A 17,375-nucleotide genomic window follows, 5' to 3' on the forward strand; every position below is an offset into this window, starting at 1 on the left:
AGTCTGGTAGCACAGAAAAGACCCCGGCAACCCACTGAATACTCAGATTCTCTGCACAATGATAGGCCTTATCTATACTTAAAATTTAGATTGACACACCTATGGTACTCAGGGGTTTGAACAATCCACAACCCTGAGTGCTGTACCTATGCTGACCAAATCCACAGCAGACAGGTGGCATTCCTACAGTGACAGAAAACCACCTTCTGTCACTGTATGCTGCATCTACACTATGGACCTATGCTGGCATGGCTACAGCACTGTAACCATGCTGCTATAGTCCCCATAGGGTAGACATGGCCACACAGCCATAGAGCTGAAGGCCAAAAGGGACCACCAGATTATTCAATCTGACATCCTGTACATTCATAGGCCACCAACATCACCCCAGCATTATACACTACACCCAATAACTGAAATTAGACCAAGGTATTACAGCCCACAGGCATAAAATAGGAGGGATTGAGGTGCATCAATGTCCAAGGCCCCTGAAAATGACCAGGAACTAATAAAGCTAGATATACCCAGGTAATCCCAACAAATGACCTGCACCCCATGCTGCAGAGGAAGGTGGAAAAATTGCAAGTTCACTTCACCTGAATAAATATGTTATGTATACTACAGAGCACTAACTCATTGCAAACTTTAGAAAAAGAAAGCCTCCGTGACAAAATAATGTAAGCTTTCCTGTGTCTTCTCCATCAAACTAGAACAAGATCTGCAGCTCTTGTGAACTATTAAGAGCTCCCAAGAGCTCGCATTCATGCACAGGCATTCCTCTGAAGTAGAAAACTCTGCAACTAATTCATCATTTACACATAATTCAGTAGTAACATGTACACCCTGTCTGCATTACAGGAGCCACCATCACAACCACCAGTGGAGCTGCACTAGTAAATTATGGTTATGAAGGCTGGTAGCACAGACAAATCCTGGCAGATCAACACCCTTAATTTTGAGAGTCATGTATGATGCATTCAAATAGAAATTGTTTGTGTGTGTGGTGGACTAAGTGCTCTTGTTCTATTAGTTATTTCTCAGTTTGCATTAAAGCTATTTCAGGAGCAGGAAGTATTGCACATGTCCTGCAAGGCAGTTTTTGCGTATGCTCGGTTGGGGAAACGAATCTGGCTACAAGTAACCCAAATAAGCCTTTTATAAAAGCAGCTACAATAATGACAAATTAAGGGCCCAATCCTGCATCTGACTGTGCTTGAAGAGATCCTTTTACACTCACTCAGAGCCTCAATGAAGTCAACAGTGCTCCTCCCATGTAGAACTGGGCTCTCATCAGGATATGACAGATTACTGTATAACCTCACATGGGCAGAGTGACTAACGAACAACATAACACCTTGACACTATATAAGTAAGGAGTGTGTCTATTCTACCTAGCAATCCAGTATCAACTACTTTATTACAAAATAAATACTACTAATACTGAGGAGGTCGAGCGAGAAAGAGACTACGCAAGAAGATCAACTAGTGTTACCAATTCGCAGTCTCTGGTGTGGAAGGACAGTAAATTGTAACGTGCAGTATTTAATAAGCGTTTGCAGGATTGCGATGCAGCCATCTGTAAACGCGGGAATACCACCACCTAGCTTTGATACAACACTTGTTAGTCAGTAGGAGACAATAACCCGTGTTTGCATTTCTAAACGAAAGGCAACGAGAGTGTGAACACGCCGAGAGCCTGGAGAGCGAGGCGGGGTTTCCGTCATTGAATCGCATCCAGGCTGGATCCGCACATGGCTCCCCGCTGCACGGAGCCGGGGAGGCGACTGCGCGGGCCAGAGCAGGGCTCCGACCCGACGCGGACCGGGGGCTCGCGGGCCAGACGTCACCTTCAAAAAACGAAGCGCTGCCGTTCCCGCCAGGCTCCGCGTCGCCTTCGTGCCCCTCTCCGCCCGCCCCCGCGTTACGGCGTCCACCACCCGCGCTCTCCTCGCTCGGGGCCCGCCGCTAACCCATCGCCGCTCCCCCTGCAGCGGGGCGGCCGGGATGGTGCCAGGTCGGGGTGGGGTGTGGGGGGGGGGGCCTGGAGCAGACGCAGGCAGAGACGCCATTACACACAGGCCTTGCCCACTCGCCCGCTCTTCCCCCCCCCCCCCAGAGCTCGCCGCGGCCTGCGCTGCCCCCCCTCCCCGACAGTCAACTGGGCCCGGCGCCGCATGGCACGGGGACCGCAAGGCGCGCGCACCCGAGCGGGGGTGGCTCCGTTTCTCACCTTCGTGGGTCTTGGCGATCTTCGCCATTTTGTGGAGCGCGAACAACACCGAGACGGAACTGGAGCTCCCAGTCCCCAGCCACTTCCGCTACGGGGGGCGGAGGGAGGGGGAAACTCACTGCGCAGGTGTAAACTACGTCACCTAGCGACGGTCCAAGGCGACGGAGACTCACTGCGCAGGCGCGGTCTGCGTCGACGAGGAAGGGGCGACAATTGCGCAGGCGCAGTGCTGGACCGCGCGGGCGTGAGAAAGCGCACGGGGGAGTCTGAGGGGATGGTTCTTTGCGGCGGGCATCCACCCGCTCGTTTGCCTGTTACCCTCGGCGTGCTTGGCTTTACTGAACCGTGACAGGCAGCTCCCGCCAGAGCTGCGGGGTCAGAGCTGGGGTGGAGCCTTTCTTAGCTCCGGCCGGTGGGGATGCCAGAGGCAGGTGCCGCTCACAGGGCGTTGTGCCCATGTCAAGGCTTGTTTCGCGGCCCGGTGGGGCTCAGGTGCCCTGCTGGGCTCGCCCACGGAGCTTGGGTGCCCCGCTGTGTTCGGCCGGGCGAAGCTCCTCTCTGACTCTGGAGATGACCGAGTGGGGTGCTCTGTGGAGCGCCACCCGGGCCTGGCCCGAACATGCGCTGTCCCTTACAGCGAAGCGTGCGGATAGTCATGGCATGGTCCTTTTCTCCTTTCGTACCCGCTTGGAGGAGCCGTGAGACAGTCAGCGACGCTGACATTTGAATTCTCATAATTGGATCGCTCAGTTAAAACCTCACGGAGATTAATGAGGCAGTTCACACCCCTCAAAGCTATTGTCTCGGGTCCAGAAAACGGAGGCAGAAGTCACTGAATCAGTTATCTTCCAAAATATAAAGTAAGTCTATCTTCATAACAATAAGCGCTACAGACTTTTAAAAAAAACCAACACTCTGGTGCACAAGATGGTGGATCAGGAATATAGGGAATGAATGCCATGTAGTCTCCCACAGGTTGCCCCATGTCCATACTATTGGTGGTAGCTGTTCCCTTCCCTTTCACAGTGCTAGGAGATTGTGACACCAACCTAAGAAAGTGTCAACATCAGACTGTGACAGAGTTCCACCAGAGTGCAAATGTGCTGACTGGAATAACATAGCACCACAGCACAGTGTGGCAACACGATTGCTCTGCCTGGCACCTGCAAGCAGGCCCAAAACCCACACCACAGGAAATCAGCATAACTCTGAAAAGGCTTGGATAGACATGTGATCTACTCTATCTATCGCTGCTGATCGGCAGTAACACTACTGCAGTAACACTACTGCAAGTAGCAGTGTTTGAGGCTGCTACTTTAGAATACAGGAACATTATTACTTATGAATGCGAGCGGTCACCACCATGATTTCTCTAATATTTAAGAGTTTGACTTTGAACAACCCCCCCCCCCCATATTGTCCAATTCTGGTCTTATTTGCTAGTTTTTCAGTAGTGGAATTCCACTGACTTATCTGGAGTTACTCCTGATTTATGCTCATATTTTTAAAGGGTATTTAGGCACCCAAAGATGCAGATAGGTGCTTAGTAGGATTTTCAAAAAGCACCTCAGTGCCTAACTCCTGTAAAAATCTGACCCAAACTGCCTGCAAATCCTCCGCGATGTGGGTACAGCAGCTGGTCATTGCAGCCACAAACCTGATTGATAGACACTGCATAGGGCATTCAGAAATTATGCTAATTCTGTATGTTCCTTTGGGCTGCCTTGGCTGGAGGGGCTTGAAAGAAACCTTAACTAAACTCAGAAACATATTAAGTGGGTTTTCTCAAATTAAAATTAAAAAAAAAAAATCACCTTTAGACTCAGACCAAACCTGAAAGGTTTCAACCCTAAAGGAAACATGCAGAAAATTGAATTGGACTTGGACTAGCGTCCTAGGGGTGAAAGGCTCTGTATTCTGTTGGACAAAGAACAACAGGAAACTGCATGACATTATTGCAAAATCTGTGGTGGCTTTTATTTTTATTCTCCTGGGTTAGCGTAACCACCACCATTTTCACTTAGGATCTCCCAACATCTATTAGATTGTAATGGTTTTCAGTCACTCAATGATACTATGCTGAGATACTACCATGATGGGTGCTCTATAAATATAAATAATGGGTAGATTAGATAGACAAGTGTTAGCAACCTGGTCTCACCAGCAAGTAGGTGGTCAAAGGTGTCATAAATCATATCTCTTCTATTTTCCTGATGTATCAGAGAAGCTTAAATGAAGCCAGTGTTGGCAGTTTGAGTTTGTTAAGGGTACTTTAAGAGATCCTATTAAGGTCAGATTGAGATGGGCTAGCACAGCTGTTTGGAATCTTTATTGGGATAAATGGTAGAGTTTTTAATGGGATAGATGTTGCCATGGGGAGGAAGTTTATATTTTATTATAGTTTGTTTTCTGTGTTTCAGATAAATTTTGTCAAGCTGTATGTTCTAATTCAGTTTTTATTAGGGGAATGATCTATCTGGAATGTTACCATTTTTCCATTTATTTGAGCTGGCCATTCAAATAGCTGGAAGATGGTGAGGGTCTTTTCTTCTCTTCCCTTATTTTTATATTCCCTTCTATCAGTTCATGTTTTGTTAGACTCTCTTTATTGACACCCCCACCCCTTCTTCTCATAGCCACAGAAAGGATTATTTGTTGAGTCTCTTGGAGATCTAGGCCGGGAGATCAAGAGAGACAAGAATTTAGTGTAGCAGGAGTTTAATGTGTGTAACTGTGATGGTTCTCGGGGTACCCAGGACTGTTAGTCACTTTGTTACCCTTTTGCCTTCAGCGAGAGAGAGTTTTGCTTATGCTTAACTTCCTGACACCTCCAGGCTTTTAGACCTCAAGTCCTTTTGGTACATCAGGTTGTCTTTTTGCTGTTCATTATGGTTACTCATCTTATACCTTCTTTTATACTATTTCCTTTACTCAAAATATATAAATAGAAAATAATCAACGGTAACCTTTTCTATCTGTTTCCAAACTTCAGTGCTTGGAACGTGATCCTTAGCTAAACAGCAAACTGAGTAAATCCTGCCATGACTGTGCCACTGTGATGGTTCTCAAGCTACCCAGGACTGTGAGTCACCTTGTTACCCTCCTGCCTCCAGTGAGAGAGGGGCTTGCTTGTGCTTTAGTAGAAGTCAGCTCTTACCTCCAGTTTGCTAACCACCCAAACAATCTCCTCTGGGCTATGTCAGCCCTTCCTTTGCCTTGCAGGTTAACAATAGGTATACTCTGGTACCCGAGCCTCTTTGAAACATTCCCTTGCAGTGGCCAGCCCCTTATCCACTGAACACTCACAGTAATACCAGGTCTGCTGTCCCCAAAGGAACAGTATACACACCTGCTTGAGCAATTCAACTAGTGATCAGCTCCTTGTACAACGCCATAGCACTGAGATATATTTATAGTTAAAACAAACATAAGTTTATTGTCAATGATCAAGATTTAAGAGATAGCGAGTAAGAATAATGGAAACAGGTTACATATAAAACAAAAGTATAACATGTTTTCTAAAGACTAAACTTAATAGACTAACCTTTAGTCTAAATACATTTAGCTCACCCCAAATGTCCTTTGCGGTGTTTTCAACAAAGTCTGGTTCAGAGCCCACTTTCATGAATATAAGGGCACTATCCACTTACTGAGTGCGATTTTATATTAATATTTAACAAATGGTTAATATTAATTGCATAATAGATTCTAACTTCATACTGTTATGACATTGCAGTTTCTCCCGCCTTCGCCCAGCAGGTGGCGCTGTGAAGGCACACGCTCTCCGTGCGCTGCTTCCTTCAAGCCTGCAGTGAGCGCCTTCGGGTGCCGACCCCCTACCTCTTTGAGCAACAGCCGATTGGGTGGCTTTGCTGTCGATCAGGGAGTCTGGGCGGGAGCAACCAGCCCTGTGGGACAACGGGCTGTCAGTCAGAAGAACCGGGCGCTGATTGGGCCCTGCTTGTATGGTTGGAGCGGGCGCGGCCCGGGCCGAGGCGGTAGGAGTGATGGGAAGGCGCCGCCCAGAAGCGCTGGTGCCCGGTGCGTGCTGCCTTTGTTTTACTGGCTCCCCGAGCCAGGGAGGCGAGCTCAGGGGCCGCTGCGTGTAAGAGGGGCCTAGGCGCGGGAGGGGGCGGTATAGGGAGGGCGCAGGCCCGCGGCCCTGCCTGGCGGGTCGCGGGGGGGGCTCTTCCCGCGCCCAGAGGTCTGGGCGCGGGGCGGGAAGTGGCGCGGCGAGCCCGGGTGTGCGAGGGGGGCGGGGTGAACTCGCGGAGCCCGGGGTGGGGGTCAATGGCGCTCAGCTCTGAGTGGGGGGCCCCAGAGAGAGACCGACTAACGGACAGGAGCCTTGAGCCCCAGGGCAGGGAGACCACAGGAGAGGGATGGTCTAGGTACTGAAATCGCTCCCTAGGGCCGGTCCCTGCTTCAGCCTTCAACATATTTATCTCCACGTTCCACGACACCCTGCAGGGGTAGGGAAGTGCTAGCATTCCCATTGTACAGATGGCAAACTGAGGTATGGAGACAGAGGCTTCGTCTGCACCTAAAAATAGATTGACCTAACTGCTTTGGTCAGGGCTATGAAAAACTTAACGTCCTGTTGATGTAATTAGGTTGATCTAACCCCGCACTGTAGAAGTAGCTAGATCAAGGGAAGAATTCTTCCCTTGATCTAGCTTCCATCTCTCTAAAAGGTGGATTAGCTACGTTGATGGAAAAAACCCTTCTGTTGATGTAGGATGTGTTTATGCCACAGCAGTGCACTGTATGATAGTCATACACTAAGTAAGTGGCTTATGGTCACACAGGAAGCGTCTGAGAGTGTAAGAATTGGACTCCTGGTCTCCTAAGTCCAAGAACCCTAACCACTGAAACACTGTCATGAAAGCATCTGTAGAGCTCTCAGCAGGGATTTCATGCCTCTGCTTCCACTTTCTAAAATATAAATAGATGCAATAATACTTCCAAAACTTACTGTGTATTTTCCATTGAATAGTTCATGTCTCTCATCAGTTTTCATTTCACCTGAAACTTTTCTAATATTCTTGATCAGTGGTTCTCAAACTTTTGCACTGGGGGACCTCTTTCACACAGCAAGCCTCTGAGTGCCCCCCCCCCTTATAAATTAAAACTACATTTTTATATTTAACACTTTTATAAATGCTGGAGGCAAAGTGGGGTTTAGGGTGGAGGCTGTCAGCTCATTACCCCCCATGTAATAACCTCACGATCCCCAGTTTGAGAACCCTTGTTCCTTATACATTTAAATTCCATCTGAAATGTAGAGGTCTAGCTTTGCTTTCAAATTCTAGATGACCTTCCGTCAGTTGAACATAATCCAACTCCATTGCTATCTACTTTTGAGAGAGTTAATGTTCTCAGCTTACTTTTTTAGCTTACAATTTCTTATGAAATTTTGCCAATGCTGTACATATTTTCACAATTAAATACATGATTAAGCTAGTAGGGAGTGACTTTCTTCCATCTTTGCCTCACCAGGGGGCTCAATGTCCTGAGATCCCCATGTACATGCTGGTGAAGCTCTTATCGCTTTCTATCATTGTCTTGTGACTAAAGCATAGGACTAGGAGAATGGAATTCTGGGTTTAATTTCCAAAAGCTCTGCCACCACTTTGTATCACCTTGAAACAGAATGGTTAGTGACTTGGCCTATTTCCCTGTCTCACAGAATTGTATTGCCTTAACAGTTGTGTGTAAAGCATTCTTAGTTATTTCGATGGAAGGAACTCTGAAAGTCTTTGTGTTTATAAAAGAAAAATTGCTGTATTACTGCTTTGGCTGCCAATGGAGCATCCCATACAGCTGCACTATTCAATTATCTATAGAACCAGTTTTAAATACAGCATGTTAAAAATGCAATGGTTTTTAAACCGTAATTATCCATGATCACATATGGTCACCTCTGCGAGCTCCGATTAGGAACCACCCTTTGCCCACATAAAATGACTCTGAAAAGTGTTAGATATTGTAAAAGTATTTTTAACTCATAATCAGAAGGTTGAAATGAATCTGTTAAACTTTCTAGTCAGTTTTTCCTCTATTCTAAATGTATGCTCTAGTTTGGTATTATAGGATTGATTGTGCTGGTGGCTTCTCTTTTTTAAAAGGAAAACCAAGTTTAAATAATATCAAAAAAGCTCTCTGTTGTCATTAGGACAGTGTGATATAAATGTTTTAATAAAAAAAAAAAAGGCACCTTGAAAGTTGGAACTTCCCTACTGGAATAGATCAGTAGAGCCCTGTACAGATACGAAATTTGTATCCATATCCCATCCGTGGATATAAAGCAGATATCCGCAGATTTGTAGGGCTCTAGATACAAAATTTATATTCACATGTGATCTGCGATCTGCAAAAATGGTCTGTGGATATAAATCCGCAGATTTTCAGGGCTCTATAGATCAATCAGGCCAAGACCAAACCTGACAAAGTTCAGAGTACAAAGCAAAAAAAAACATATATAAGGGGTGAATAGGAGGGAATTAAAATAAAAGCTGAAAGGAGCAGAGATGAAGTACAGGATCTTTTACAGACAAATTAATGTGTCTCAATGTATATGGGACTTAGATTCTACTCTTTTTAGAGATTTTTAATGTGAGCATCACCTAGATATCAGAGTACAGTACATTTACATAAAGTAGACAGCGAGACTGCATTTCCTGCTCTTTTCCCTTACTACAATGATAGGCATGTTAGAAATGTCTGACATAGACAGATGGAAAAATATTTTACAATTTGTTTTAGAATTGTTTCTGATTGTTGATTCTTCAGAAATATTGCTGAGAATTAGGTTGGGTTTTTATTTTTTGGTAGATCTTGATATCCTCTGGTAACGAACAGGGGGGGTGTTGCTGGTTTCAAAATTTTTCTATGGCATTGAGTAAGCATTCTACAACAACAGTGATAGACACACTCCAAGACACCAAGAGAAATACAGGGAGAAGAGAAACTACTTGGTGGTCAAGAGGAGTACTTCTGAATAAAGGAAAGGTTGGTACCAGAAGAGAAGGAACAGCATAAAGTTATTTACAGAACAGGAGCTTCTAACTAAATCAAGTCTGATGCTCTTAAGGCTTAAAATACTCACCCTTTATTTTTTCTTCTGGTCTTCTATGTATTTTATGTTTCATTGGAGTATTTTTACTGTGTTGAAATGTTATGTTTCTTCGCACAGATTTCTTAAAACTTTGTTTTATTTATTTTTTTAAGAAAAGAAAATGATGTTGCTAGATTTCATTTTTTGAATATCCCAGGAAACTTTTCTTGGGAGCTGGAAATTAAAAATCAAACATGTTTACCAACTTTTTTAGATTGATGCAGAGAATAGGATTGAAACCAAAGACATATTGGGATTTTAACTGAATTTAGTGCTCATGAAAGATGACTGTTGACGTTCTTGAAGAAGTATTCACAAAAAAAGTACATAGGGATGTTTTTGCCTTCGTTACCGGCTGTCACTGAGCCTATGCCTCACTCTGCAGGATCAGTTTTGGGATGAGAGTGAAGTCTAGTCACTGTGGGCCAGATCCACAAAACGATTTAGGTGCTTAAGGCCAATGTTAAAGCACCACCGAGATCCTCAAAATCCCTGCTCACCTGCTGTCTCACTCTAAAGTCTAAAGGTGCTTGAATTTCCCTTTCCAAGGGAGCATGTGTACAGCCTCCTCAGTCTTGGTGTCTGGGCACCTGAGCCCCAGCAGGATCCTCAAACTAAGTGTTCCTCTGCCTATCTTGCCTGTAGAGCCTGATCCAGAAGGTGTTCCTACATAAAAGAGGAGGTGGTGGTACTGCCCCCTTATAATGTTTAGCCCAGTGGTTAGAACACTCACTCAGAATGTAAAAGACCCAGGTTCAGTTCTCCCTGTGCCTGAGGTGAAGAAAGGAATTGAATTTGTCTTCCTTTACTTTGTGATTTCCTTAACCACTGGCCTATGGGGTATACTGGGACAAGTAACTCTCATTCTCTCCTGTTGAAACTGTTCCACTTTTATAAATAATCAAATATGCATTGGAGCAGGGGGACTGGAACCTCAATGTCTCACATGCTAGGTGAGTGCCAAAGCCATAACAGCTATAGAGTCATTCTCACTCTCTTTCTGTTCCAGTGCATATGTAATTACTTATATACAGTGGAACAGCTTCCATGGGATAAACTGAGAGGGACTCGTATCAGATTATGCCATAGCCAGTGATTAGGGTACTCTCATGGGAGACCCAAGTTCAAATCCTTTCTCCACATAAGGCAGAGGGGGAATTGAACCTGGGTCATCTATATCCTGAGTGAATGGTCTAATCACTGAGCTAAAAATTATTAAGGGGGGTCCACCACCTTCTCTGTGGCATGTCTTAAAAAAACAAAACAGCGTAGATACCTCATTCCAGAAGAGGGTTTATGGCCGAGAATATTTAGTGGAGGTAGACACTTAGTCTAGTGTGGACTTAGGCACTTTAATGCCTTTGAGTGGTGGCACATGGTACCCACACCTCTCCTCAGCATTTCCTATTGGTAAATTTAGGTGGATCCCTGCTCACTATTCTGTTTTGTGATCCCATTCTTAGATGTCCATCTCTTCCCATGCATTGTATGGGTAGCCTACGTGCTTGAGCCAGGCTGTGGGTGGCAAAGTGCCTAAAAGTTAGGCACTGAAATGCCCAAGTTCTTTTGTCGATCTAGTCATGTGACCGATTCTGTCTTTGGCCTCTCTACTAAGACTGGCACCAAGTGTAATAGTTGCAATGATGGTACTTGATGTAGGCAACTGGACTGAAACCATCAACTAATTTCATAGATCACTAAGCAGCTACCAGACAGCAATGATTTTCAGTCATCAAGCGCCAGACTTTTAAAGGTATTTAGGAGCCTATTTGTATCTGTAGACATCTAAATACCTTACAAAATCTGGCCCGAACCAACTGGGAGTTGATTAGAACCAGTGTCCTTTAAGAGTTCTATACCATTACTAGTAACGTGAGCAGTCCATTCCGCTTTTGCTTTGATAATATAATTTGTATAATACAACCTGAAATTAGATCCTCTGTGGACATTTTTTCCCTTTAATGCAGGGTATGCACGTTTTGGAAGAGTGGGGATTAATATCTTTTATATGGAGATTATTTTGGTGATATATTGAGTAATATTATAAAATTGTAAAATATTAAGCTAGACTAATTTTTACTTCTCTTACATACTGCTTTCCATCCAAAGATCTCAAAACACTTCAAAAACATTAATTAAGACTCAAAATGTCTGCATAGTAGAAAAGTATTGTCCCTATAAATGGATAAACCAAAACACAGAGTTGAGGTTAATTTTTTTAAAATTGTGTGTCTACTCTTAGGCACTTAAATCCCTAATTAGGCACAAATTTACGAATGTTGATAATCCTCAGATTCCACTAAAGTCAGTGAGAGTTTGAGGGCCTCAACACCTTTGAAAATCAGTCCATTTTTATTTTGGTGCCTAATTAGAGATCTAAATGAGTTGCTGAAGGTCACAAGAAGCCTGGACAGAACTGGGAATAGAACCCAGCATTCCTAATCCCAGTCTTGGGCATTAGGCACAAGACATTTATTAGTAAAATAGCTTGTGGGAACATGTTAATTATGACCTGTATAACTTTTTTCCCATTTGGGAAGAAGAAGGCATCCTACAGTTGTAAAATTCGCTGCCTACCAGTTTTGTTAAAGTACCTCTGAACTTTTTGAACTAGCAGTTTATAGTCAGATGAAAATTAACAAATTTGAATATTTGGACCCTGAGTTACACTTACATATAGATTTTCTTTAAAGGTTTAGCAAGCCTTTGCCTTTTGAAGAGTTTGAACTGGTTGTCAGAATTTATTGGTGAAATCCTCTTTTTTTCTATGTGACCATTTTTTGTTAATCCTCCAATAAGGGATTTCAAAATGTTCATGTTACTTTTATCTTGGGAGTTTTATAGTAATTGTCTATTTTTATTTTTAAGGAATCTTATGTTCTTAGAGAAGCCTATAACACATGACCATAGATGGCACCTAAACCACTTGGGAAGTGGGAAAAGTATGGAAAAAGATACTGTCGAGATTGGGAAAGGGAAACTGGATTAAAAGAATGGATTCGAAGTGTACCAGGAGATGACACAAAGGCAGCATGCAAATACTGCGCATGTGAAATCAGAGCCCATCATAGTGATTTGGTTGCACACAGTAAAACAAAAAAGCACAAGAGACATGTTGCTTTATTTTCACATTCTTCTGATATGAAAAAACATTCATTTGAATTTGAAGTTGAAAACCAAAATTCATTTGATGATGATATCACGCAAGCCAAATTGGATCAATCTGTTAATGTGTGCGCACTGAAGCTAGCGGCACACATAGCTTGCCATATGAGCATTTTCACAGTGGATCACCTAGGCTGCATTGTTGGAGGGATAGCAGAGAAGGACATTAGTCTGCATAAAACAAAATGTTCCACACTGATTAGAAATGTCATTGGTCCTACTGTACACAAAGAACTTCTCAGAGACATTGGCAATGGACACTACTCGTTGATCATTGATGAAAGTACAGATGTATCAGCACAAAAGCAACTTTGCTTGATAGTAAGATACTTCAGCAACAAGCTTAAATGTATTGTATCATCCTTTGCAGGGATCATTAACTTGACTAGAAGTGGTAGTATCACAGAAGCACTCTTGACATTTCTAAATGACAACAAGCTGAACATAAAAAGGTGTGTTGGGATTGCTGCTGATGGTTTCAATACAAGCTTATGTGGAAATAAGAATTCATTGCTCAAAAAGTTTTATGAACTCAATCCTTGTGGAGTTTTCATCAAATATGTAAGTTACTCTCTCTATTTGTGTTCTTCAAAAGCCATTGATGTGCTTCCATTGAACATAGAGTACATGGTTTCACGGACGTACTTGTGGTTTTCCCATAGCACTTTCCACCAGAAGAGGTACCATGAACTGTATGCTGCCATCAGTGTTGGAGAGAATTTCCTGAAAATACTGCAGCTTACTGAGACAAGATGGCTGTCCATTAGCCCTTGTATTAACAGAGTACTTGATCAGTATGAAGCTCTGATGTTGCACTTTCAGTCTATAAGAGACAATGAAAGGGACTACAGTGCTGAGCTTCTCTATCAAATGTATTCTGACCCAGTAAATAGACTCTATCTTGTTTTTCTGCAGCCTCTTATTGAGGAAGCTAACAGGATCAACAAGTTATTTCAGTTTGAAACAGTTAATCCAGTTAACCTTATTGCTGAATTAATGCTGTTCTATCAAAATTTGGTACAAAGAGTCATGAAACCTTGTGTCTTTACAACATGGACATCCATTGTAAATTATGATATTCACTGTAACAGGAACTACATGCCTCTTTCAGAGGTTAACTTTGGATCAGCGTTCCTATCAGAATTAATAAATGCAAATCTTTCCTCACATACAGTAGATACCATCCAAAGCAGATGTCGAGATTGTATCCTTGAGTTTGCTAAGCAAATAAAGCTCCGACTGCCTCCAAATGTCCATCATCTAGAATCTCTCAGCGCTCTCAGCCCTTCAGTTGTTCTCAGTCCTACAAAACCTGAATTCTCAACCCTGTCTTTTTTGTCCTTGTGTAGAGGGGATCATATCAAGTTGAAACAGCAATGGAGAAATCTGGATGCAGTCTCATGGACGAACACAGAAGATAGCCAAATAGAACAGTTCTGGATAGAAGTTGCAAAACACACAGATGAAGTTGGTGATAAGGATTTTGTTGAGCTAGGATTATTTGCCCTTGCCCTTCTCACCTTACCCTTCAGCACTGCAGCCGTGGAGTGTACAATCTCACAAATGAACTTGATAAAAACCAAGTTAAAGAACAGACTGCAGGACACCCTACTTGAAAATATCTTAAGGATCAGGGCCTATATGCACCGAAATAAGATTTGCTGCAACCAGTTTCAGCCATCCAAAGAGATGATATCTTTGTTTAATAATGAGTTTTATGCAATTGCTAATAGCAAGGATGCTACAGATGACTCTGAGGAGGATATATTTTGAAAAGACTCAAGTGAAGAGGATCTCTTTTTTAGAAAAGTAAGCAAGGATTTTCAAAATGGCTCATTGCAATTGAACTATTTGATTCATGCATTTAAAATGTTCTATCTACAAATCCGTTTTCCCATTCATTTAGTAAGAACTACTTTTCACAGAGTAAGATACATTGCATAAAACCACACAACCCTTTTAGAAGAGGATTTTTGAAAAACGAAAGTAAAATTTAATGAGGCATGCTCTAATAGTAATTCATTTGGTGGGGGTGCACTTGACTGAAGATGCTGATTAGAGAGCGCACCAAAAACCCCTCTCCATTAGCCTATTAATGTAATGCAGTCATGGCATATTTTTATATTGAGTGATACAGAACTTGACACTACATTTCTGTGCCTCAGTACAATACTCTCAGTCAGGAGCCAAATGGCTGGGTGAAGATTAAATAAAACCTGCTTTTTTACATATGAGTTTTGGAGGGCACTATCCTTGAATAATTTGTATTTATGACTGTGTTAAAAGAGATACTTCTAAGGGCATTCTGTGCCAAAAAAAAAATCTGTGCACAATATTTTAAAATTCTGCAAAACTCTACAAATTTTATTTGTCAAATAAATGTGGAGGCTCCACATGGCATTGGGGAGCATAGGCCACTGGCTGCACAGAGGTGGGAAATCATTGTGCAGCTACCCCTTGGGATTCGGACTCGACGGTGAGGCTGCACCCAACCCTGACAGTGCTAGGACTGGGCCTGTCCCAGAAACACCTTCCCCTCCATCCAGGTGCACCAGGTGTGGGCAGGCAGGCTTGGCAAGGCAGGAACCAAGTGTGGCAGGGCTTAGCGTGGGGGAATCCAGGGGTGGGTTGAGAGGGTTCTGTGTGCGGTAACCTGAGTGCAGGTGGCTCAGTGGGGGATCCAAGTGCAGGGGGGATCTGGATGCACAGGGGCTTGTTGGGGGGTTCTGGGTGCAGCGGTAATGGGACTCTGCAGGGGGTTCCAGGTGAAGGAAGTTGGGGCTCATCAGAGGGGGTCAGTGTGGGGAGGATAGAGCTCTTCAGGGGGGTCTGGGTTTGGGGGGCTCAGTGGTGGGGTACAGATGCTGGAGGTGTGAGAAGCCCAGTGAGAGAGGGATCCAGGTGCAGCTGGTTAGGGTTTCGGTGGGGTGGGGATCTGGGTGTGCTTGGCTTGTCGGAGTGGTCCAGGTATGAGGGGGTCTGGATCCATGGGGGTTGGGCGGATGGGGGAGCAGCTCCCTGTGCAGGGATCCCTCTCCCTGAAGCTGAGGAGCAATAGGTGCAGGGGGGAAGGGGAGGGCACAGTTTGCAACTGGGGGAGAAATCGGGGGGTGGGTGCCATGCAAGGAAAGAGGAAGTCCTAGCAGCTGAGCCTGGCGCAGGGCAGGAGCTACCAGCCTGGTCTTCCCCAGTCCTGCCCCTGCCTCACAGTGATTTACTTCTCTGAGAGCTGCTTTGGGCACCCAAAAATACTCCTGGGGAGGGTCGCATGACTGTTCTTGTGGCTTCCCTTTGCAGGAGATGTAAATTCTGCACATGCGCAGTGGCGCAAAATTCCCTCAGGAGTAAAGAGAAGTCTGAAATTCAAAGTGGCATATTGTAAATAAAAAGACTAAGGATTATTAAAATAATTGTAAGATAGTTGTAATTTCTTAATGGTATTGTCTTGTGCTTTTGGGACTTTTTTTAATTAGATGAATTATGTACAAGTATGAATTAATAACTATTAAAATAGTCTGGAATTATAACAGTGGAGGATAACACCATGAAATATTTTAACTGTTGAAATACCTATTTTGAACCCACTTTTATTAATTTTTAATGTACATTCTAAATTTTTGTAATAAACTGATATAACCTATCATAAAAAACTTGTAGTAATTCTGCTGTTAGAAACTGAAGTCCTGAATGTGAGAGTGTTAAATGTCCTTAATTCTCAAGGGCATTCAAGATGTGGCACTAGTGAACACGAGCAGTGTAGTTAGTGATGTGTATGAAGACAGCTGGTTACTCAAAGGGAAAAAAATCCATAGGAACTCTTCTAATTTGGTTTTTATTGGTAGAGAGTATTTTATAGTTCCCTAACTATGCCAACTTGTGGAACTGGATCTTCTGAATACTATTTCTTACCGTTCCTAGTATATTAACCACTCTTAAACAGGGCCCAGATACCTGGAAAATAGACCTACATGCAGCCTCTGCTTAGGTATGTAACTTCTCCAGGGTTACAAAGCTGACTCTGTAACCCTGAAAGCCCCAGAGTTTAGAGCAGGGGCAGGCAAACTTTTTGGCCTGAGGGCTGTATCGGGTTTCTGAAATTGTATGGAGGGCCAGTTAGGGGAGGCTGTGCCCCCACAAACAGCCAGTCGTGCCCCCCCCCGCCCTTCTTGCCCCCTGACAGCCCCCCCCGGACTCCTGCCCCATCCAACCCCCATCTCTGTCCCCTGACCACCCCTGGACCCCCTCTCCCTAACCACCCCCCGCCGCCCCATCCAACTCCCCTCTCCTTCCTGACTGCCCCCCCGGGACCCCTGCCCCATCCAATCCCCCCCCTTCTCCTTGAATCCCCCCAGACCCCTTTCCCCTGGCTGCCCCCCACTGCCCCATCCACCCCCCTGGGACTCCTGCCACATCCAGCCACCCCTTCTCCTTGTCCCCCACCGCCCCATCCAACCCCTGCTCTCTTTCCTAACTGCCCCCCTGGGGTCCCTGCCCCCATTCAACCCCCCTGTTCCCTGCCCTCTGACTGCTCCAACCCCTAAACACCCCCTCACTGCCGACCACCACCCCTGAACTCCCCTGCATTCTATCCAACCCCCCTGCTCCCTGCCTCCTTACCGTGCTGACTGGAGCACTGGTGGCTGGCAGCACAGATGCACCACGACAGGCAGCCGTGCCACGCAGCACAGAGCACCGGGTCAGGCCGGGCTCTGCAGCTGCGCTGCCCCAGGAGCTCGCTGTGCCAGTGGAGCAGTGAGCTGAGGCTGCGGGGGAGGGAGAACAGCAGGGGAGGGGCCGGGGGCTAGCCTCCCGGGCCAGGAGCTCAGGGGCTGGGCAGGACGGTCCTGCAGGCCAGATGTGGCC

The 17,375-nt window shown here is 44.8% G+C and overlaps 2 protein-coding genes across 11 annotated transcripts in view; one reads left to right on the forward strand and one right to left on the reverse strand.

The window, feature by feature from the left end:
* Positions 1-2,338, reverse strand: part of SF3B1 (splicing factor 3b subunit 1) — a 38,963-nt gene extending 36,625 nt beyond the window's left edge. For all 4 annotated transcript variants that reach the window (XM_077830263.1, XM_077830266.1, XM_077830267.1 and 1 more), the window contains exon 1: positions 2,231-2,338. In XM_077830263.1, coding sequence (XP_077686389.1) covers positions 2,231-2,258 — 28 coding nt within the window. In that variant the 5' untranslated portion in view covers positions 2,259-2,338. The remainder of the gene's footprint in view (positions 1-2,230) is intronic.
* Positions 2,339-2,957: 619 nt separating this feature from the next.
* On the forward strand, positions 2,958-14,740 carry LOC144272155 (uncharacterized). 7 transcript variants are annotated; one of them, XM_077830041.1, is made up of 3 exons: positions 6,242-6,271; positions 9,065-9,241; positions 12,216-14,740. In XM_077830041.1, the coding sequence occupies exon 3, from the start codon at positions 12,258-12,260 to the stop codon at positions 14,283-14,285; it is 2,028 nt and encodes a 675-aa protein (XP_077686167.1). In that variant the 5' UTR covers positions 6,242-6,271; positions 9,065-9,241; positions 12,216-12,257; the 3' UTR covers positions 14,286-14,740. The 7 variants fall into 7 exon arrangements, with proteins under 7 accessions (XP_077686169.1, XP_077686170.1, XP_077686167.1 ...); XM_077830046.1 differs by lacking the exon at positions 6,242-6,271 and having other exon boundaries at positions 6,533-9,241; positions 12,216-12,964; positions 13,862-14,740; XM_077830045.1 differs by lacking the exon at positions 6,242-6,271 and having other exon boundaries at positions 6,533-9,241; positions 12,883-13,073; positions 13,175-14,740.
* Positions 14,741-17,375: the final 2,635 nt, after the last annotated feature.

The sequence above is a fragment of the Eretmochelys imbricata genome, chromosome 11 (genome assembly GCF_965152235.1).
Source record: "Eretmochelys imbricata isolate rEreImb1 chromosome 11, rEreImb1.hap1, whole genome shotgun sequence".
NCBI classification, from domain to species: domain Eukaryota; kingdom Metazoa; phylum Chordata; order Testudines; family Cheloniidae; genus Eretmochelys; species Eretmochelys imbricata.

Coding starts and splice junctions, on each gene's coding strand:
- LOC144272155 (XM_077830043.1), top strand. CDS start 12,258: ATGGCACCTAAACCACTTGGGAAGTGGGAAAAGTATGGAAAAAGATAC.